This window comes from Tachypleus tridentatus, chromosome 8 (genome assembly GCF_004210375.1).
Source record: "Tachypleus tridentatus isolate NWPU-2018 chromosome 8, ASM421037v1, whole genome shotgun sequence".
NCBI lineage: Eukaryota > Metazoa > Arthropoda > Merostomata > Xiphosura > Limulidae > Tachypleus > Tachypleus tridentatus.
This window is the reverse complement of record NC_134832.1, coordinates 30,110,477-30,133,852: the sequence shown is the minus strand read 5'-3', so window position 1 is coordinate 30,133,852 and position 23,376 is coordinate 30,110,477. Positions and strand designations below refer to the sequence as shown.

General features: G+C 35.9%; 1 protein-coding gene across 6 annotated transcripts in view; it reads left to right on the top strand.

Annotated features, from left to right (window-relative positions):
- Window positions 1–23,376, top strand: part of LOC143222076 (adenosylhomocysteinase-like 1) — a 123,162-nt gene that overhangs the window by 35,535 nt on the left and 64,251 nt on the right. For 5 of the 6 annotated variants that reach the window (XM_076447952.1, XM_076447956.1, XM_076447951.1 and 2 more), the window contains one exon: window positions 11,415–11,502. The exons of the other annotated variant lie outside the window; for it this stretch is intronic. In XM_076447952.1, the coding sequence (XP_076304067.1) occupies window positions 11,415–11,502 (88 nt within the window). Of the gene's footprint in view, window positions 1–11,414; window positions 11,503–23,376 lie in introns of those variants that run through there. 6 annotated transcript variants of the gene reach the window in all.

The window sequence follows — 23,376 nt, the reverse complement described above, 5'->3', positions numbered from 1 at the left end:
ATAGTTTTATGCGCTTAACAATACATAGTTAGACTGGCTATATACTAAACTGAAATATAGGCTTAACTATACACGTAGTTTTAAAATTTACAGGCTGTGAAAGTCTCTTATTCCACAGTGGTTGGCTCAATCCGAAATGTAGGCTTAGCAACGCAATTAAACTTAACTGAAAACTAACTCGGTCAGTTCCTATTTTCTAAATTGGTTTATTAGTTTAAAAAATGCGACTCCGTTGTTTCTGTTGTGGCCTACTTCAGTACGACCTAGAGTAGGTGGATAAAAAGCTATTTTACTTTTTATGACTTTTCTTAAGCCCTACAAGCAACGCATCTAAGTTAAACGTCATTAAATAAAAAATAAAGTAACTTTTTGTCTATCCACATGAAGCTTTGTTACTGAAATACGTTTGAATCTGGGTGTCTCAAAATTCTCTTATTTTGTTAATGTAATCATTTCAAATGTGAATTTAGACCTAGCAGTATTTTAAAACTGGGCGATTAAATTGAAGTATAGACTTAGCTATGTGGTGGTTCTCATGTCTTCTCCATAAAAAAAGAAAAGTGCTGTCATAAGCTATATTTATAATGTTTTTATTTATTTTTTAGAGGGTGTTGTGGGTCGTAATGGTGGCGTCCAGATTGAAAGGTTTGACAGTAATGGCCAAGAACACATTGAAAGTTCTGAAAGGTTTGACGTCAAACTTGCGGATAAATTCGGGAGTCGATTATAATATAACGAGGTTTAGTGAAGAAATAAGAGGATAGACAGAAGAGTTTTTTCTAACTGGTAGAGTGGCAAACAAAAAACGCCTAGCGATAGAACAATGACACAACATTATGAGTGTATCAACTAATTGCAGACGAACAGGTATTTTTCCTTGTGTGAAGTGATAGCCGTCTTCAGATTTTATATTTTATGTTTTAGGGTAATTACTGGCTTGTTGCCAGTTTCACTGCCAACCTCAGGTCGATTCTGTTATGGTCTCGTGACATGTCTGTATAATATATTATTAAAGCAATACAAGTAAGGAACAGATGTAATTAACAAGTACTCAAACGCTCGAAGCAAATTTTTTTACAAAAATACCTGAAATCGGAAATCTGGGTCAATACACAAGTAATGTCAGAATCTAGGAATAAGCTATGGCGCATGCGCAAACACATTTCTTCGGGGGGGGGGACGAAACAAGAAAGTGTGTGAGAGTAGAGAACACAAAATAAAGTAGTCCCAAAACAATAACTAAAAATAAATAAATAAATGACAAGATAGTATTAAGTGTAATCTGGTGAGTATTATTTCAGAGACAGAGAGACAGAAGTAATTTTTAACCGACCCAATAACATACTCGAGTAATACGAACATCGATACCTCTGGTCATTTTTTCTTTTGTTTAGATAACGAAGCTAGGCCAACGAGAATCCGGTTGTATTTATAGTGCTAGTTTTAAAGTGTATTCGTTAATACTTGTTATGCTTACGAAATTAGTTCAGCCACGGGAGTGTTATAATGTTAGGGCCAATTCCACAATTAGTTGGTAAAGAGTAGCTCAAGATTTGGTGGTGACTGGTGATGACCAGCTGCCTTCCTTCTAGTTTTACACTGCAAAATTAGTGACAGCTAGCGTAGATAGCCCTCGTATAGCTTTGCGCAAAATTCAAAACACACAAACAAATTACGTTCTAATAAAGGGTGATTTACCAAATTATTGATGAAAATTTCTCTTTTTTTAATATGAGACAAAGTTTTATTAGAGATAACTTAAGATGAATTAATCCCTAAGTGTTATAAAATATTTTTCTTACATTGTAGAGCTTCTGTGAGTTGCAAAATGTATGGATGTATTAGAGGATGATGTAATTCCATGAATACAAGTTGTTGCACGCGATTCTGTTGCAAAATTCGAGACAAATTAGTTTTGAAGTTAACAGGCAGCCGTTCTTTTGCATAAAAATTAACATGAATAATTTAGTTTTTTTTTTATAAATGATTCTTTAATGGTGAAAATTATTACAAGCAAATAACCTGATTTAAGGTATTCGCTTTTTGAGATACGCTTAATTTAAGCGCAGTTTTATCTTCATTTTATAATGTTTTCTTCTATTAAAAAGTAACTAGTGATTTTACAAGTAAAGTCCCTCTCCTCCAATGGATTTTGATACCCATGGTGACCATAGCACAAATAGCCCATTGTGTAACTTGGTGCTTAACAAAAGAGAAAATTTACAAGTAAAAGTGAAAGATGACGTAGCTGATTTGGGAAATGAGCTAATATCGTTGGATATACAAAACTGTTTAGTGTTTCAATTATTATTTAGTTTATTTATTACCAAATGTTTTTTTTTAGTTTTCATTACAAGAGCGTTAAAATTATATTAAAGGCAACAGTTATTACGAATTTGATAACGTAACTCGGTAAGAGTTGTACGTTGTGTTTGTAGTTCAATTATGGTAGTGTTGGTGACGTCATATTTCTCGACAACCTCAAGTTTTCTCGTTATGCAAGTATTGTTAGATCTTATGTCTCCTAGTTTGTAGAAATTTCCAGGCCTCATTTGTGTCGTACATAGGTCACCAAGTGAACGCAAGTCAAGTTCAGTAAAAAAAAAGAAAACTTAAAGTAATCCGGTATTTGAGTAATTGGTTTTAATGGGCGATTCCTGTAGTTTCTTTTACAGTTGTATCCAGAACTTTAAGTAAATATCTTTTTGTCAGAGTCCACACTGGTTTCTTTAGTTACTTTAGAACAAGAAAGATTATTTTTCTTATCTCTGTTGTTAGAACACAGTTAATGAACAAAAGAAGTCAAAACGTGAACTTGGAGTGTGAAATTGTTTGTTTTGCGGTAACGTGCGATATTTTTAAAATAGTTGTTTCACAGTTCAACAGAGAAAAACAGAAATAATTTATTTTCTAAAACGATGTTCTAAAGTAATTGAACCCGCTTGTGTGGACTTTGACAAAAAGTAGACGGTTATTTCATGGTCAGGATAGAACTGTGGTTACCCACGGGTTAACATAACTGAATTATTTACTATTATTATTATGATAAGACTAGAGAAAAATAATTCGTCTTGTTAAGGAAGAGAATTATTTAAGAGTTTTAGATAAAACTGTGATTTACTACAGTGCGAAGAATTTTGTACATATATGATTTATTTTGAATATATATTTTAAAACAAGTGGATTCTGTGCTGTTCGTTCAATATCCAAATTTATCGCCAACAAGTCACAGGTGTCTACTGTAGAAGAATTCCACATATTTTTGAAACCCTAACAAATATAAAACTTTACAAATGACGTTAATTTTTGCCAAGCTGTTTACGTATAATTTTTTTACCCTTGAATAACAGGAGTATAACGAATAAAACCAACTGTTATGTATCAGTCTTCGTTACGTTATGACAGAGGGAATTCTGGATGTTTTACTTGTTATGAAATATGAATAAACGGTACTTGTCCTTTAAGACGAAGTTCAGTGTTTTCTTATACAACCAATTACATTTAAGGAATTTGTTTATGTTTTAATTCTTTTTGTTGATATTTTTCAAACTTTTTAAATAAAAGCCACGAATTCGTAAAACACTAACTACATCGAATCACTCGGCTTTGGTATTGAATAAATCAAAATCAGTATTTTAATGTTACTTCCTGTGAAATTGTTTTTATACATAGGAGTACAAATGTGCATTTAGAGTTTACGTATACCCTCCCACTCAGCTAAATGTATAGTTGGTTTTGGTGTCCACACACAGCTGCATTACGGTGGGCTTTTTGGTGTATATTGCATGGTATTAATGAGGGTTATAATTAAGTTTCTGTAATTTTTAAGTTATGCAGAAATCATAGTTTAATATGAAAGGTAGTATCGATGTATTACAGATATATCTTATCTATTTAACTTCTTCTGCAGAAAATAAATAGAAAGGGCTAATTGAATCATGGTATTATATGACCCATAATGGCTCTAGTTAATAACAGTACCAACATTTATGGTCATTTAAATTCCCATCGTAATTCTTGTTCTGTCAGAAAGGTCTGTTACTAACTTACTATGACTGGATTTATCGATACTTTGCTACCTACAAGCAGGGAACCTTTATTATGATCTAAGTTTAGTTTCGTTAAATCTGAAATTTTTTTATTCCACATAATATTATTAAAGAAAAAACTTGCTAGCCTGTTCTAAGCTTAACGAGCATTGCCGGTGAACTTGGACTTTGCTGCTGTGAGAAATTAGACATTAGTATATTTATTGTTTATTGGATGGTCCCGGGTATTCAATGTCCAAATACGACGATTGGGTATCGACTGGTATTATTTTTATTGATCTCGAAGTAGGTGTTAATCAGAATTACCGATAATAAGATGGGACCTGGCATGGCTAGTTCGTTACGTCTCTTAATTCACAGCCTGAGAGTCATGGGCTCAAATGGTCTTCCCATTAAACATGATCGCCCTTTTAACCGTGGGACCGTTACTTGTTATGCCCAATCACACTATTCGTTGGTTAAGGAGTAGCCCAAGAGTTGGCGGTGGATAGTGATGGCTAGCTGTCTTCACTGTAATCTTTCACTGCTAAATTAGGGACAGCTAGTGAAGATAGCCCTTGAGTAACTTTACGCGAAATTCATTTCAAACCAAACAAACTAATAAGATGGTAATTGATGTTAATAAACCCAGAGGACCGATCGTGGTCCTGTGGTCTGTATGTCTTGTTTAGGATTATGAAATTTGAGCTACAAATGTCACTGGCGACGTTTTGCACTTTCAACTGCGACTGTCTATTTTGTTATTCCAGCGTTTTGCAAACTATTGTCATCCACCCCACCCCCTTTTTAATAAATGTTGTGTTTTCCCGCACGTCCGCTCTTTTAGGTTTTTTTTTTTAAATAAATGAAAGAATGATCAGAGTAACGAGATATAATACACGGATACATAAGAATGCTGTGTATGTTGTAGTAATTACTTATTTTGATTAATGAAAATACATTAAAAACCTAAAATTTGCATTATTGGGCTATTGATTTTACCCTAATCGCCCCTCATCTAACGAAGTCATTTACGGCTCCCTGTAGGGGAGTACCCCAAAGTTTGGGAGACACTGCACTATTCCATTCAAAGAGATGGGCAGTGGATACTGCTGTTCGGCTGCCCACCGAGTGCCCAATAGTTCAAAGTTGGGGATGGTTAAAATTTAGCCTTCAGGTTTTTTCCTTATCGTTTTTTAGCCCATGTGCCCTTTAGACACCATTCTAGTGAATAATACAAGCGTGATCCAGTAGTTAGCGTGCTAGATTGTGGTTTCAAGATCCGAAGTTCTTGCCCCGTTATTGCCAAATAAATTTGCTGTCTACACTTCAAGGTCGCGAGTGCATTATAAAGGCGATGGTGAAATTCCGCCATTCAGTTTGGTGATAATAGGTAGTCCAAGATTTGGCAGTTGGTGTTCTCTTGACTACCTACCTTCTGTTTAGTATATCAGCTGAAAATTAAATATTGCTTGCGCAGGCAACTCTTAACTTGCTTTGCGTTAAGACCCGAAAATCGAAACCCAAGATGGCGAATCATGGAGTAAAAATATTTTCGGTGAAATATATTTTTAGTGCTCTAGGAGCTAATGTTTATTATAGTTTGAATGAAGAAAACCTAAAAAATCCATTCGATCTTTTTTTGCGTTGTTTCCACATTTTCGTGTTTACTGAGTTGTTTCAGTTAGGCATTCTGCAGTGGAAATATTTGGACAGTCCGTTTTCGCGAAAACAGTTTCAACTTGCACAACAATAATGGACAGCGATTTGCTTACCAATTCGCAACTCTAAGGCTCGAGATTCGATTCTCCTTCGCTAGCACAGCAGACAGCCCTATGTGACTCTGGTATAGAACAAACGAACGAAACAGCAGTACCTCGACTTCTGGCCTAGGGTTTCTACATTTTCTGTTTATAGTTTGGCCTTAGAGTTACAATGTTTGCTGCAGTAATATAATTAGTTATATTGATATTTGATAACCGTAAAAACAGTGTCGTCCATGTTTAAACGGTGATTTTTACTATCGGTAAACCATAACGATGTGTGAGGAAACATCAAATACTGGTGGTTATTATAAGTGAAGTTGTTTACCAGTCGAGTTTTAATAATCATTTCAGAATGCAGTTTTTCATTTTTCATCTCGCATGCGATTTGTCTCTTTCATGAATAGATCTGGTTTGCAGATCGGTTAAAGAAGCGATAATTTCGACGAATATTAATAGCTTATTTATTATTTCTCAAAATGAGTTATATTTCCGTAAGATAATTTTTTTTGTTCTTGTTGACACCGTTAACCTTAATGTGTCTTTTTTTTTTTTTTTCTGTCACAGCTCATGGACAAATTTAACAAGGCCGTTAAATTAGGTCATTAGATACTTTCTTATTTGTCAATGTTTCCTAGTTACAGAATATGTACTTTTAATATGTATAGAGTTAATATGTTATACATTATTTTGGAATTTTGCCCAAATTTTGCTCTCTCCGATGAGTTTCAAATCTGCGTTTCTTTTAATAATTCGTATAAAAGTTCGTTTCCATATTTGTTTTTTCTGTATCCGTCAGATGTTTCATGGTACTTTTCTGTGATCTAGCAGGTGAAAAATTGTGATGTTGATCAAGATAGATAAATGTTCAGATAATCAAAGTTGGAGCCAGCGTACAATGAGCGAGAAATGTTTTACTCGGAATCACATCAATACTCTCCCATCGTATTATTGTCCATAATGTTTTTGTAGTTTACACTGTCGTTAGATGAAGCAGGTGAGGTCCTTTCTACTCTTTGGATATGATGAGTAAATTCAGCATGCGCCAGCAAGGAAGACCTATTTTCCTTGTGAATCATGTTCTCTGTTTCCTAGATTCCCAATACTGGCCACAGAGGGGTGTTTTTGTGAGACGTATCTGGAAAGCACCCACGTTACTTTCGTTATTCCTCTGATGTGCACAGGCTTGAGCAAATCATATTGACCTTAGAGTGATGTTTCTCCAAGGTTAATTTGTAGAGTATCCATGTTAATTCTTTTTCCCACCTCTAAGTTACACACTGTTATTTAGTCTAACAGAATTGTGCGTTTGTATTTTTTTCTCGCATAAACTCCATATAAGGATGTGGCTGGAGATTGGAAGTTAGGACTTGTGAGTTTTCGCCAATTCATATTTATTGTCTTGTTAACGATATTATGAAATACCTCCACCTTAATCACAGTGGAATTTTGGGGTGTAGATGTCTCTTTTGTAGCTGTAAGTCTCGCTTTATAGACGAGGGCTTTCATTTTGGGACACGTTACTGCACCATATGGCTTTCCGAGTGAAATTTTCTGCTTCTGAAAGGCGTTGACGCCATGACGGTGAAGGTCCATTCTCTGCTATGTTTTTTGCCGTATCTCATATAACGGTCTCAGGGTCTTTGGTTAGATCTTCCTCTTGCCGTCTGAAACGATTTTACAAGAGATGTATTTTCGTATATGTCATCGTAATTCTAGAAGCATTCTGGAATTTGCGTTTCAATGCTCTTGCAATGATCCCTTGTGTCACCAGTATAACACTGCCATTACCTTCAATGACCCATAAAATTCTATTGAAGATCATACAGAATTCGGTTATAGTTCAAGTTTCTAATAACGTTTATATCATACCAGTTGTAGATGTTTTCATCATAACATTAGTTAAGTTTGTTGCCGCAGCTGTGGAGGTTTTTAACTAGCATGTTTCTTAGGTAACACAGCAGTTTTGTTATACTCCATTACCGTTAGCCAACCCAGTAATATTTCCTTTGTATAATTGTTGTTAGCTAACCTAGTAGTACTGTCGTTGTATTTAGTTATATTGTTAGGTAACCCACTAGTACTGTCGTTGTATTTAGTTATTGTTAGGTACTCAACAATATTGTTGCTGAGTTTATTTACTGTTAGATAACTCAGTAAGTTGATTGTTGCTGATTTAGCCCAGTTAAACATTTTGTTTAGTTATTTCATGTATCATTTTGTAATTGTGAAATTCTGTATACAGATAGAGGATTAAAATGGTTATTAATCGACTAGAATGTTTGAAATAGACGGAAAACAACGAGTGTATGTGATTTTTTGTGAGACAACGTGTGTGTGTTTTTGGGGGAGGATGGGACAACAAAACGAGTGTTTGTGATTCTCAGCAAAACAAAGTAGCGTGTATACAAATGACGTGAGTTACATCTTTCATATATGAGTGTTTTATCTTAGTTCTAAAATCTTATGACGTTATCAGCAGACGATTTATGCATTTTGTGTGTGCATTTATGTAAAAAGAACGTAGATACAAAACGTTTAGAGATTTTTACTTCGTAAAACAAGGAAAGCTTCATACCGAATAGAGTAAGGCCATCAAAATTGTGCTTGCATTTCTATCAGTGTAATACCAATTATCTCGCCGACTAACTTTGTTTAAATGTATACTTATTTCTTCAGGGATAACACTAATGTTATTTATATTTATACTTTTTAAACTTATTTTTGTTGGTTGATAGTACTTTGTATTGTATGTTACAGTGTCGAAAATGTAAGTCATCCGGCACTTAACATAAGCGAATAATGTCGGTTACTAACGTTTGTAGAAACCACCTGTTCGATTGTAACTCGTGTATTCTTATGATATTTCAAGGTGTTCTCTGTACAGAATTTCACAAAAAAAAAACATTATTTCAGCCATAAATAATCACATTTACCTGGACAGCAATAACTGTCAGAAATAAAATATATTTTTAGTTCCACATGATTATTTAACTTTTGATATGATACGAAGTAAATATTATTTCCCGGGAGTGGAGAGGTAATTCCACAGATAGTCACTATGACAACACCAATCGTCTTGTCTCATTTCAGCCATGGTAACTATACAACTATAATCTTGTTTGTTTTTGTAATTTAAACTGCTAGTCTATAAAAATCAGAGTTGTTAAATCTGTCAGGTTATTGCATACAAAACAAAAAGCAGAATCTACGCTAGGGAAACGTTTATGATACAAAGGAGTACAAGAATGATAAGATAGGGTATTGTATCGCCCGAATAGTTATTGTTGGAGTTCACGTGGGAAGAAGCTGTTTGCACATCATTTTATGGGGGATTACCGTTAGGTTGAGTTGATGTGGGTGTTACATTTCACTCCTGGTGGATATGTGAACGTCCTACGTTAGCTAAATTAGTGTTAAGATTCATAAAGTAGCAAAATGTTTTCATAAGAAAAATTGCCTTCATAGAGGAAACAGATAATGGTGGTAACATGTACTCGTAGTTTTAAACAAAGGGTTAATTTACTGACAGTATATATGAGAGGGAGAATGTTTTAACTTTTATTGTGTTTCTAGGCTATTAAAATATATCTAATCCTACAGATTACTCATGAAATCAGTAAATACGAAGAATGCATGTATTTTACACACTGTATATGTATGTGTAATTGTAGTCGCTTTGGCATTACGAGAAAACTGTATTCCTTGTATGCTGTTCTGTATAAAACATTGACTTGAATATATCGAGTTTATTTATAGTTTACGAGGAAAGGGTCATGTGTACTTAGTATAATTACACAACTTCCCAAGACTTCACTACACGTAATATTTCGTATTCCTTAGGGCGCTCGACTGTCTCGCAATCTGCGGGTTGCGGTTTCGAATCTCCTTCACACCAAAAATGCTCGCCCTTTCAGCCATGGAAGCGTTATAATGGGACGGTCATTCCCACTGTTGGTTGGTAAAAGTGTAGTCCAAGAGTTGGCGGTGGGCGGTGTTTACTAGCTGCATTCTCTCTCTAGCCTTACTCTGCTAAATTAGGGACAGCTAGCACAGATAGCACTTGTGTAGCTTTCTGCGAAATTTCAAGCAAATAAACCCGATCTCTCTTAAACGATACATTAATAAGGTCGCCGAACCTGCAATGTTCGTTTCAGTATTTGGAATACATTAGTTATTCTTCGTAACTCTCCAGATGTTCAAGTCTGGCCTCATTTGGTTAGGTTTTATGTGGTCACGTGGCCTGACACACTAACTTTATTTTAGGGCAGTTAAAGTGAAATAACGCCACAGGACGTAGATAATTAAATCGATTAGTGTTGAAAAGCGTAGAAATGCAATAAAAATGAAGAGATGGCAACAGGATACTATATCTGAAAATATATTTTTTGCCAAAACTCTACCTGTGTAGTAACTGCATCCACGCGCGTGCTAGGTGAGAAACGAATATTGAAGAAAGATTAACTGTATTAGTAAAGAAGCTTCTGAAGAAACAAAAAGAGTATATATCACTGAATAATAAAGAAAATTGTTGTAATTTTAAAGGGTCATACACAAGGAGGGCAAGTGGTCCTCCAATAACTATGTATACGGACTTGGCCAATTTATTCACATATCCCACCACCATCACCAGTGGTGCAATGGTATGTTTTCGGACTTGCAAAGCTAGAAATCGGGTTTCGATATCCATGTTGAGTAAAGCAGAGATAGCCCATTGTGTACCTTTGTACTTAATGTCAAACAAAAATAAATATGTACACATGATTCGTACGTGTTATTTGTGTGTGTGTGTGTGTGTGTGTGTCTATACATGTAATTAACGCGTCCCCTCATTAGCAGCTAAATGTTAATCCTGCGTAATGCCCTGCTGTAAAACGTCACAGTTGTTATTATAGTTTAATTTTTAAAGCTGTTTGATTTGTTTTGAATTTCGCGCAAAGCTACATAAGGGCTATCTGCGCTAGCCGCCTCTAATTTAGCAGTGTAAGACTAGAGGGAAGGCAACTAGTCACCACCACCCAACACCAAATCTTGGGCTACTCTTTTACCAACGAATAGTGAGATTGACCGTAACATTATAACGCCTCCACGGCTGAAAGGTCGAGCATGTTTGAGGTAACTGGGATTCGAACCCTCGACCCTCAAATTACAAGTCGAGTGCCTTAACCACCTGGCCATGCCGGGCCCTGACACTGTTTAATACACGATGTTTTATACTGAATTCTAGTAAACATGTTATACGACATGTCCTCCCCCACCCATATTTCAAATGTTTTTGAATCTCAGTGTAGACATCATTTCATGGTTGTAAAGAAGTTTGACACCTGATATATCGACCAAATTGTGTACCATTACAAAAGTACTCTATACGTAGTGAAACGTCTTTATACGCACGGAAAATTAACATTTACGCATACGTAACGCATGCGCATCAAGATACAATGAATGAAAACGGCGTATTTACCGTGTATTTTTTTCTTTCCTATTTTATAGTAAACACATTCCTACTTGGCTGACACTCATTTATGTGTTTTACCTGTCATGTCGGTTTGAATCTTCCTGGTGTATTTGTCATTAACATTGGAATATCGGATTTTAAACAGTTCTATGAATTTTTCCACAGGAAGTCAAACTCGCCGGCGGCATGAAAGGTCGTGGGAAATACAGAAGTAGGTCTTTGTCGGCGTCTTCAACAGACAGCTTCAGTTCTGGTGAGTTAGGATATTTATTTACTAGTTCTATCAGCTCTCATATCATAGCACAACAGTCCAGATTGGACGCTAGTGTGTTTGTGTATTTCATTACAAAAAAAAAAATTGAAGTGTTGGTAGTTTTAGTTAGGCTTAACTGAAGCTATGGAAACAATAATATAATCCTGCTCAGACACTTGGAGACATTGGTACCCTGGTGGTGAAGTGAGTAGTATACTTCTGCTTCTACACTTAACGACGTCTCTATCCTAGCGGTAAAGTGAGTAATGAACTACAGCTCCTACGCTTAACGACGTCTCAACCCTAGCGGTAAAGTGAGTAATGTACTTCAGCTTCTTCACTTAACGAAGTCTGTAATCCATCGATGACGAAAGATAGAAGTCTACTTGTGTCCTCACAACGTTTATCAGATGCTGTAACAGTGGTGTTTGGATTCTGTTTGTCTGTCGAACTGTACGTGTACTTCATGCAACAAAAAGAATGATGGCGTCATGTCCGTACTGTTCTCGTGGATAGTTCATTAAATGTTCAGCTTCCAACTCCAAGTTAACTTGTTTGGAGGGTTGTACAAGCCCGTTTCTGCTCCACTGTTGTCATAGATGCAAGCTCTTGTTCATTCAAATTTAGTTTTGAATACTTACTTGGTGGACTTTATTAACTAACCTTCTAACGACGTCGAGTTTCACCACTGGATGCATCTAGAGCAGGAAGTGCAAGTAAACGTTAGTTAGAAAGGATAAACTGTGATCATTAGTTTCGTTACTTCAGTGGTATTTAGTTTGGCTCAAAAGACTCCTCAGCCCAGTGATCAAGGAGAAACTTAATGATCACTGCAGATACGAAATACTAATTTATACAAATTATTGCAGTTTCGTGTTTCCCATAAATCTCCCCAGTTGAATCAAGACTGCTGGAATCGTTTGTTTTGTAAATTTAAGAAAATTCATACTTATAAGACCTTTAGTTAGGTAATATTTTTTTTTATTTCATATAAATATATAGTAGGCTTTAGGCACATCGTGACTCAATGAAAAAATATTGAATATAATTTTATTATCAGGTTGACATTGAAAATAATAATACTACGCTATTTGAGCAAGTGTATATGATTTTGTGACTTGTAGTTATTTACAAGAAATTCGTGAAGCATAGTAATGGGCCAAACGTGATATATACTTTAAAAAAACAAACGTTTGTTCATTGATTTAATACAGTGCTCGGTGAATATGAATTTAATGATGGCCCCTTTGTGGCTCAGAAGTAATATTTTAGGTCTTATAACGGAAAGAATCGAGCTTCAATCTCTGTGGTAAGAGATTTGTGCATCCTTGCGTTTAAACGCAGATCGGAAACCACCACCACCCCCCTATCTAGTAGCGCATAGTTGCGAATTATTGTGGCAGTATTGATTGTTGTGTGACTGTGATAATCGTACATTTTCCTGCTCGCCTCTGTGATGACCACGAAAATAATACGTTTCAATGAAATTTGTTTTAACATCAATAGAACTGTTAGTAGCTATTGGATAGAAAAAATCATTAAAATGATCACATATCCCAATTTGTGAAACCCTAAAACAATAAAGGTTTAAAATGATAGTAGTTTTCACAGTATAAAGATTAGTTTAAAAATTGTCCTGCAGTGGTACAGTGGTATGTCTGCGGAACACGGACCGCTAAAAACTGGGTTTCGATATCTGTGGTGAGCAGAGCACAGATATCCCATTGTGTAGCTTTGTGTTTAATTCTAAACCATCCCCCTCAGTAGACTCAGCCTGATGTGCCTTTGCTATAAGAAAACCACACACAATTCTAAATAACAAACACAAAAAGTTATAAAACTCCACTGATTTTTTTTTTTTTTTATCTGTACGTCAAACCGCCGTAGACACGTTTAAAATATCGAGTTAACTTTGATAATGAACTGTACCTGTTTGTTAGTAAATACATTTTCTGGAAAGGGGACATTACAAAAGTTGGACGCTCATAGTTGTGTCAAGAAATAATTTTTTAGCTTAATTTCTTGAAGCAAGTTTTTCCCCAAAAGTTTTTCATCTTCGTGTGATTTCTTGCACACACTCTTTCTCTCATTTTATTTGAAGGAGTTAGAGTAGGTTTAGTAACGATGTGTAATACATATTAAAATACTATGTGTTGTGATAATTATTTTTATTAATAAAAATATATTAAAACTCCCCACCATCATAACATACGAAATCGTTTGTGTGACCTCTAGTTTGGGAAACGACCTCGTAAAGGGAAGATTTTCCACACTTGGAAACTCGCGGTTAAGTACCGAATTTTACGCCTTGTGAGAGATTAACTCTAACGTGGAAGACGCACCCTAATTTTGGAAAGACATTTCTAGTAAAAAGATATTTTGGCTCCGCAAGCAACACCTTGATGCAGCCTTGACGTTTTTTCAACCTACTGAGTAAATGCAATCAAATACCATGAAATTCTTCACAGTATATCGACAATAGTTAAATTGAATGTTTCATGCTATAGAAAATACTTGTAATTGGTAAGTAATGAGATTACGATCTGTATGAGAGGCCGTTTTCAGTGGACCCTAAGCTAACCTCTTGCTTTAACCCATCACTTGTATCTTGGAAAACGCATGGGGATTTTTCAAGGTATTTTTAAAGAAAAAAGTGTCTTTCAAGGCGTAAAATACGGTAAATGAGTATGCGCAGTGTTACACGAGGACTTATTTGCGCGTAATCGTTCCGAATCGCAAATTGATACATTTAGAAGGAAAGTATCTTGTTAGTAGCACCAACCGTCGAACTCTTGGGCTACTCTTTTTACCAATCTTATTGAATTCTCACTGTTATGACTCAAAAGTTATCACTTAGGAAATCAAAAGTATGGAGCGCCTTTTTATGGAAGTCAGTCGCAGAATTCTTAATACAAACAACCATTAAACTTTAATGTGTGTGTTGTAGTTCGTGATTTATTGTTTTGTTTGGAAACACTTTAAAACTTAGAAGATGGGATTTAATGGAACGAAATACTGGCAAGGTATACAGCACTATAGCACCAACATTCAGATTTTGATTCCTGCGACGGACGCAGTTCAGAAAGAAAATTATTTTGCCGCGGACTAAAATAAACAACTATGAAATTAGCATGTTGTGCCTTTAAGCTTGCAAAGTAAATTTAGAATTTAGTATATGCATATTCTTTTAAGTAGTCAGTTGTACATTGTTTGATTTGTTTTATATTGCTACACTTATTGTTTTGCTGATAAATGGCGGTTTTTATGTTTATGAAAGACTTTAATACAAAACGATAAATTTCAAAGTTGTAGATTTTACATTTAAGAGTACGAGAGCTGCCACCTGGAGGTTCAGTGGTAAACCTAAGGGCTTATAACTCTTAGAAATCAGTTTCTATACCCATGGTAAACAAAACACGGAATTGTAGGCCCGGCATGGCCAAGCATGTGAAGGCGTGCGACTCGTAATCTGAGGGTCGCGGGTTCGCATCCCTGTCGCGCCAAACATGCTCGCCCTTTCAGCCGTGGGGGCGTTATAATGTGACGATCAATCCCACTATTCGTTGGTAAAAGAGTTGCCCAAGAGTTGGCGGGGTGGTGATGACTAGCTGCCTTCCCTCTAGTCTTACACTGTTAAATTAGGGACGGCGAGCACAGATAACCCTTGAGTAGCTTTGTGTGAAATTAAAAAACAAACAAACAAACACAGAATTGTATTGTTCTGACTCCTAACAGTCTACAGCGCCATCTTGTGAATTATTCACGAAACACTTAACTGTTACAATTATTGATACTAGATGGCAGCACGATCAATTTTTTAAAACCAAAATCATCATTAAATAGACTACTAATTTAGACAAAAAAGAAATACTTCGAAATTGGTAAAAATGTATTTTAAAAACAGGAATTAGGTACGGCAAACTACTTTACAGCGATATATATATAAGAAACACGAATGATTTATTTCAAGTGAGCTTTTGAGAGAGGGTTAGAAACTGGAAGCAAAAAAAAGTGGAAGAAATTGTAATAGTAGAAAGCAGTTTTCAGATTGATGGAAGACACACGAAGTATATAAACATCCGGAATAATAAACACAATTTGACATGAATAGTCGATAAAAGTAAATAAGTGATTCATACGGAAAAGTGAAATGTAAAAGCATACTGAAGTAATTACGCAGTTAAAAATGTGTTCAACGGCCTTTATTCTTTAGTATATGATCTGTGTAAATCATGAGAGAAACTGTGATCTCCCCATACATCACATTGCAGGATTCAAAAGTTATTTTATGTTTCTTTAAAATAAAGCTAATAAGAGGAATGAGAAGATTAACTAACATTTTTATTGCTAGTTTTCGGGTATTTTTCTAGTTTCATAACTAGTGTACGTATACAATCAGTAAAAGTAGGTATGACACTCTGTGATGAATACGGAAGTTTGCCTGAAACGGATGAAGACAGAGGATTCATCTCTGACCACCCAAGTACCATGTCTCTTACAGATCATTATTTTCCAACACAAAACTAGTATACAAATATATGTGATAAAACAGCCTACCAAAACAAAACATTTGTGCCTTCTCTTTATATATAGCTTACTTTTCTTGATAGGTGTTTTAGCATAGATACAATAACATTATCTGTGAGAAAAGTGCTATATATCTTTGCAAGTTATCTGCCTCTTTGTGTTAGATATAAAATGAGTTTCAGCAAGCATATATAAACACATATTAGAATATTCAACAAGAGGCAAGTGTGGCTGTTCCTGATTATATTAGTAGCTTGTGAAGAGGGGTTTCTGTTTGCTTGAATAAAAAGTAATTATTATTTGGCTTGCCTTATAGGTTGGGTGATATCTCACAGGCAAGAGGAGTAATAATAATGCCCTCCCCCCTTCGAGATGCCTTATAGGTTGGGTGATATCTCACAGGCAAGAGGAGTAATAATAATGCCCCCCCTCGAGATGCCTTATAGGTTGGGTGATATCTCACAGACAAGAGGAATAATAATAATGCCCCCCTCGAGATGCCTTATAGGTTGGGTGATATCTCACAGACAAGAGGAATAATAATAATGCCCCCCCTCGAGATGCCTTATAGGTTGGGTGATATCTCACAGGCAAGAGGAGTAATAATAATGCCCCCCTCAAGATCAACACTTTGTGGGGACTAATACCTACTAGTAAGTGCTATACATTACTTGTCTGCATTTCACCACATGCATTTTAAACTTTTGCACCATCTGAATGAGATACTTTAATACCACATTTTTCTGGGGGGGGGTATCCACCCTGATTCCCATAAAGTACCAAATTTGAGGGCTCACATGCACTTTAGTCCTCGGGGTGCTTTTGCCTCCTCCACCTATTTACTTGTCAGTCAGATTGGCTTAGCTTTAATTTATAACTTGCTGAACACTAGTGACCCTGTAAAACAAAACAAAAAGTGTTATAGAGATAAATTTTCCTAATTTTGAGGATTTTTACTGGAATACATTAAAAATATGGGAGGTTTGTCCTCCTGGTTTGATTACCATGCTACTGAGAGACCATATTATGCAGTTTCAATATCCTGGGGTTTCCTTCAAATAAGAGACAAAAACATTCAATAGAAATTTTATGAGCTTGAAATAATGGTTGGTTTACCAAACTTCTTGAATTCTTCATGTCTGACTGGTTGACAAGAGTACAATGACGATGTGGTTTCAATGATGAAACCCATTAGTGACATACATCAGCTTTTCCCTGTTTTCTAATTTTCTTTGTACATGTTTTGCTTTTACTTCTCCACATCTTTCTCAGTTTTTCCCCATATTGCATTTTCTGTGACCCATCATCAAACATGCACACCCATTCAGTCAATGTTAAATTTGCACCCTTAATTTTATAGGTTTGATATACAACTGTTTAAAGTATCTCTGTGCTGGTTGAGTTGCTAAATTATGCAGATAATGTGAAAAAAAAGTATATTCACTGCTCCTATACTTCTCTAGCTCATAGTTTGTATATGGGGTCTTGTGAATATCCATTCCTTTCGCTGTAGTTTTGAATACTACCATAGCATACTATCTGTCGGTGTTTTTTCGTGTCTCTTTGGGTAAATTGGTTTTGGGGTTTTAAAAAAAAAGTAAACATAACATAGGTAGCTCATTGTGTAGATTTGCTCTTAACAACAAATAAACATAATAGCACTATTTTGATACTTGAATAATTGGAACAATAGGAAACCCTAACATCAATTAGTTGATTATTTTCCTACCAGTAGATATAACCATAATTTTACTAATGGTTTATTTTATGTTTCATTAATTTATGTAATTGCTGCCCTTAGGTAATTGATTATTTCAATTAAATTACCACAGCTCCACAGTGTGGACCATATAGAGTTGAACATGGTGAATCTGACAGCGGATGACATTACTGAATCCAATGATCAGAATATCCCCTAATGGTTCCTTAACCATCTCAACTGCCATCTTTCATTTAGTCACTTGGAAAAGTTGGATACCCTTGACTTTTTTTTTAATGAATATTTCATAATCTTGAAGTATTTTTTGCAACCAATTTTCAAGGATGGCCCATGTTGTTAGCTATAGGATCTACTTCATACAATCTGTGTTTACAGCTAAGTTATATCCAGTCTTTTTTGCCATGAAGTGCATCCATTGTCTTTTTCTTGTAGCTAGTAAGAGGTCTTAAATTACTTATTGTCTGTTTTCTTGGATATTCAGAAACAACTGTTTGTTTGTTTTTCTCTCTCTTTCTCTCTATTACCTTTATCAATCTATTTTTTCTATTTCCTGGCCTTGAAAATGAAATTCATTTGCATATACTGTGGAAAACTTTTGTTCAAATTCTGGATATAGTGATGCAGTGTGAAAATTTTCTTGAATATGGTAAGCAGTGTTTCTAATTCTGGCTCTGTTGTGCTCCATAGATCGGCACCATGCCAGAAATAGCATCCATATGTCATTGTTGTGTTTATTTTGAAATAAAAATACCATTGAAAGACAATGAGGAAATGAACATGTGTAATTATAAAGGATGTATTTCAAAGTAATAGTTTTTATCTGAAATAGTAGCATTTTCATGAATTACCCAAACCAGTTAAAACTGGCCCACATTACCATGCAACCTTATGGTTATGACAATACAGTTACCCAAACATTCTCTGTATCACCTTAAAGCACACTCTTGTCAGAAGCAAGCAACAGATAACTAACAGTACAGTTACCCAAACATTCTCTGTATCACCTTAAAGCACACTCTTGTCAGAAGCAAGCAACAGATAACTAACAGTACAGTTACCCAAACATTCTCTGTATCACCTTAAAGCACACTCTTGTCAGAAGCAAGCAACAGATAACTAACAGTACAGTTACCCAAACATTCTCTGTATCACCTTAAAGCACACTCTTGTCAGAAGCAAGCAACAGATAACTAACAGTACAGTTACCCAAACATTCTCTGTATCACCTTAAAACACACTCTTGTCAGAAGCAAGCAACAGATAACTAACAGTACAGTTACCCGAACATTCTCTGTATCACCTTAAAACACACTCTTGTCAGAAGCAAGCAACAGATAACTAACAGTACAGTTACCCAAACATTCTCTGTATCACCTTAAAACACACTCTTGTCAGAAGCAAGCAACAGATAACTAACAGTACAGTTACCCAACATTCTCTGTATCACCTTAAAACACACTCTTGTCAGAAGCAAGCAACAGATAACTAACAGTACAGTTACCCAAACATTCTCTGTATCACCTTAAAACACACTCTTGTCAGAAGCAAGCAACAGATAACTAACAGTACAGTTACCCAACATTCTCTGTATCACCTTAAAACACACTCTTGTCAGAAGCAAGCAACAGATAACTAACAGTACAGTTACCCAAACATTCTCTGTATCACCTTAAAACACACTCTTGTCAGAAGCAAGCAACAGATAACTAACAGTACAGTTACCCAAACATTCTCTGTATCACCTTAAAACACACTCTTGTCAGAAGCAAGCAACAGATAACTAACAGTACAGTTACCCGAACATTCTCTGTATCACCTTAAAACACACTCTTGTCAGAAGCAAGCAAGAGATAACTAACAGTACAGTTACCCAAACATTCTCTGTATCACCTTAAAACACACTCTTGTCAGAAGCAAGCAACAGATAACTAACAGTACAGTTACCCAAACATTCTCTGTATCACCTTAAAACACACTCTTGTCAGAAGCAAGCAACAGATAACTAACAGTACAGTTACCCGAACATTCTCTGTATCACCTTAAAACACACTCTTGTCAGAAGCAAGCAACAGATAACTAACAGTACAGTTACCCAAACATTCTCTGTATCACCTTAAAACACACTCTTGTCAGAAGCAAGCAACAGATAACTAACAGTACAGTTACCCAAACATTCTCTGTATCACCTTAAAACACACTCTTGTCAGAAGCAAGCAACAGATAACTAACAGTACAGTTACCCGAACATTCTCTGTATCACCTTAAAACACACTCTTGTCAGAAGCAAGCAACAGATAACTAACAGTACAGTTACCCAAACATTCTCTGTATCACCTTAAAACACACTCTTGTCAGAAGCAAGCAACAGATAACTAACAGTACAGTTACCCAAACATTCTCTGTATCACCTTAAAACACACTCTTGTCAGAAGCAAGCAACAGATAACTAACAGTACAGTTACCCGAACATTCTCTGTATCACCTTAAAACACACTCTTGTCAGAAGCAAGCAACAGATAACTAACAGTACAGTTACCCAAACATTCTCTGTATCACCTTAAAACACACTCTTGTCAGAAGCAAGCAACAGATAACTAACAGTACAGTTACCCAAACATTCTCTGTATCACCTTAAAACACACTCTTGTCAGAAGCAAGCAACAGATAACTAACAGTACAGTTACCCAACATTCTCTGTATCACCTTAAAACACACTCTTGTCAGAAGCAAGCAACAGATAACTAACAGTACAGTTACCCAAACATTCTCTGTATCACCTTAAAACACACTCTTGTCAGAAGCAAGCAACAGATAACTAACAGTACAGTTACCCAACATTCTCTGTATCACCTTAAAACACACTCTTGTCAGAAGCAAGCAACAGATAACTAACAGTACAGTTACCCAAACATTCTCTGTATCACCTTAAAACACACTCTTGTCAGAAGCAAGCAACAGATAACTAACAGTACAGTTACCCAAACATTCTCTGTATCACCTTAAAACACACTCTTGTCAGAAGCAAGCAACAGATAACTAACAGTACAGTTACCCAAACATTCTCTGTATCACCTTAAAACACACTCTTGTCAGAAGCAAGCAAGAGATAACTAACAGTACAGTTACCCAAACATTCTCTGTATCACCTTAAAACACACTCTTGTCAGAAGCAAGCAACAGATAACTAACAGTACAGTTACCCAAACATTCTCTGTATCACCTTAAAACACACTCTTGTCAGAAGCAAGCAACAGATAACTAACAGTACAGTTACCCAACATTCTCTGTATCACCTTAAAACACACTCTTGTCAGAAGCAAGCAACAGATAACTAACAGTACAGTTACCCAAACATTCTCTGTATCACCTTAAAACACACTCTTGTCAGAAGCAAGCAACAGATAACTAACAGTACAGTTACCCAAACATTCTCTGTATCACCTTAAAACACACTCTTGTCAGAAGCAAGCAACAGATAACTAACAGTACAGTTACCCTAACATTCTCTGTATCACCTTAAAACACACTCTTGTCAGAAGCAAGCAACAGATAACTAACAGTACAGTTACCCAAACATTCTCTGTATCACCTTAAAACACACTCTTGTCAGAAGCAAGCAACAGATAACTAACAGTACAGTTACCCAAACATTCTCTGTATCACCTTAAAACACACTCTTGTCAGAAGCAAGCAACAGATAACTAACAGTACAGTTACCCGAACATTCTCTGTATCACCTTAAAACACACTCTTGTCAGAAGCAAGCAACAGATAACTAACAGTACAGTTACCCAAACATTCTCTGTATCACCTTAAAACACACTCTTGTCAGAAGCAAGCAACAGATAACTAACAGTACAGTTACCCAAACATTCTCTGTATCACCTTAAAACACACTCTTGTCAGAAGCAAGCAACAGATAACTAACAGTACAGTTACCCGAACATTCTCTGTATCACCTTAAAACACACTCTTGTCAGAAGCAAGCAAGAGATAACTAACAGTACAGTTACCCAAACATTCTCTGTATCACCTTAAAACACACTCTTGTCAGAAGCAAGCAACAGATAACTAACAGTACAGTTACCCAAACATTCTCTGTATCACCTTAAAACACACTCTTGTCAGAAGCAAGCAACAGATAACTAACAGTACAGTTACCCAAACATTCTCTGTATCACCTTAAAACACACTCTTGTCAGAAGCAAGCAACAGATAACTAACAGTACAGTTACCCAAACATTCTCTGTATCACCTTAAAACACACTCTTGTCAGAAGCAAGCAACAGATAACTAACAGTACAGTTACCCAAACATTCTCTGTATCACCTTAAAACACACTCTTGTCAGAAGCAAGCAACAGATAACTAACAGTACAGTTACCCAAACATTCTCTGTATCACCTTAAAACACACTCTTGTCAGAAGCAAGCAACAGATAACTAACAGTACAGTTACCCAAACATTCTCTGTATCACCTTAAAACACACTCTTGTCAGAAGCAAGCAACAGATAACTAACAGTACAGTTACCCAAACATTCTCTGTATCACCTTAAAACACACTCTTGTCAGAAGCAAGCAACAGATAACTAACAGTACAGTTACCCGAACATTCTCTGTATCACCTTAAAACACACTCTTGTCAGAAGCAAGCAACAGATAACTAACAGTACAGTTACCCAAACATTCTCTGTATCACCTTAAAACACACTCTTGTCAGAAGCAAGCAACAGATAACTAACAGTACAGTTACCCAAACATTCTCTGTATCACCTTAAAACACACTCTTGTCAGAAGCAAGCAACAGATAACTAACAGTACAGTTACCCGAACATTCTCTGTATCACCTTAAAACACACTCTTGTCAGAAGCAAGCAACAGATAACTAACAGTACAGTTACCCAAACATTCTCTGTATCACCTTAAAACACACTCTTGTCAGAAGCAAGCAACAGATAACTAACAGTACAGTTACCCAAACATTCTCTGTATCACCTTAAAACACACTCTTGTCAGAAGCAAGCAACAGATAACTAACAGTACAGTTACCCGAACATTCTCTGTATCACCTTAAAACACACTCTTGTCAGAAGCAAGCAACAGATAACTAACAGTACAGTTACCCAAACATTCTCTGTATCACCTTAAAACACACTCTTGTCAGAAGCAAGCAACAGATAACTAACAGTACAGTTACCCAAACATTCTCTGTATCACCTTAAAACACACTCTTGTCAGAAGCAAGCAACAGATAACTAACAGTACAGTTACCCAAACATTCTCTGTATCATCTTAAAGCACACTCTTGTCAGAAGCAAGCAACTGATAACTAACAGTACAGTTACCCAAACATTCTCTGTATCAACTTAAAACACACTCTTGTCAGAAGCAAGTAACAGAAAACTAAATTCATTGATTAATATGGACCAGAAGATGTAACTATCTGAAACACCATCACTTCAATTTTCATTCAAACCATTTCAGTAAAGTTCTACTCAGGATTCCTTATCATACAAAGTATGATAAATCCTTACAACAGTGCATTGCAGGATTTGCAAGTAAATTGATTTAGAGCACACTAATTTCAGTGACCTATCCAAGGTGAAGGTGGTTAAAGCGCTCGACTC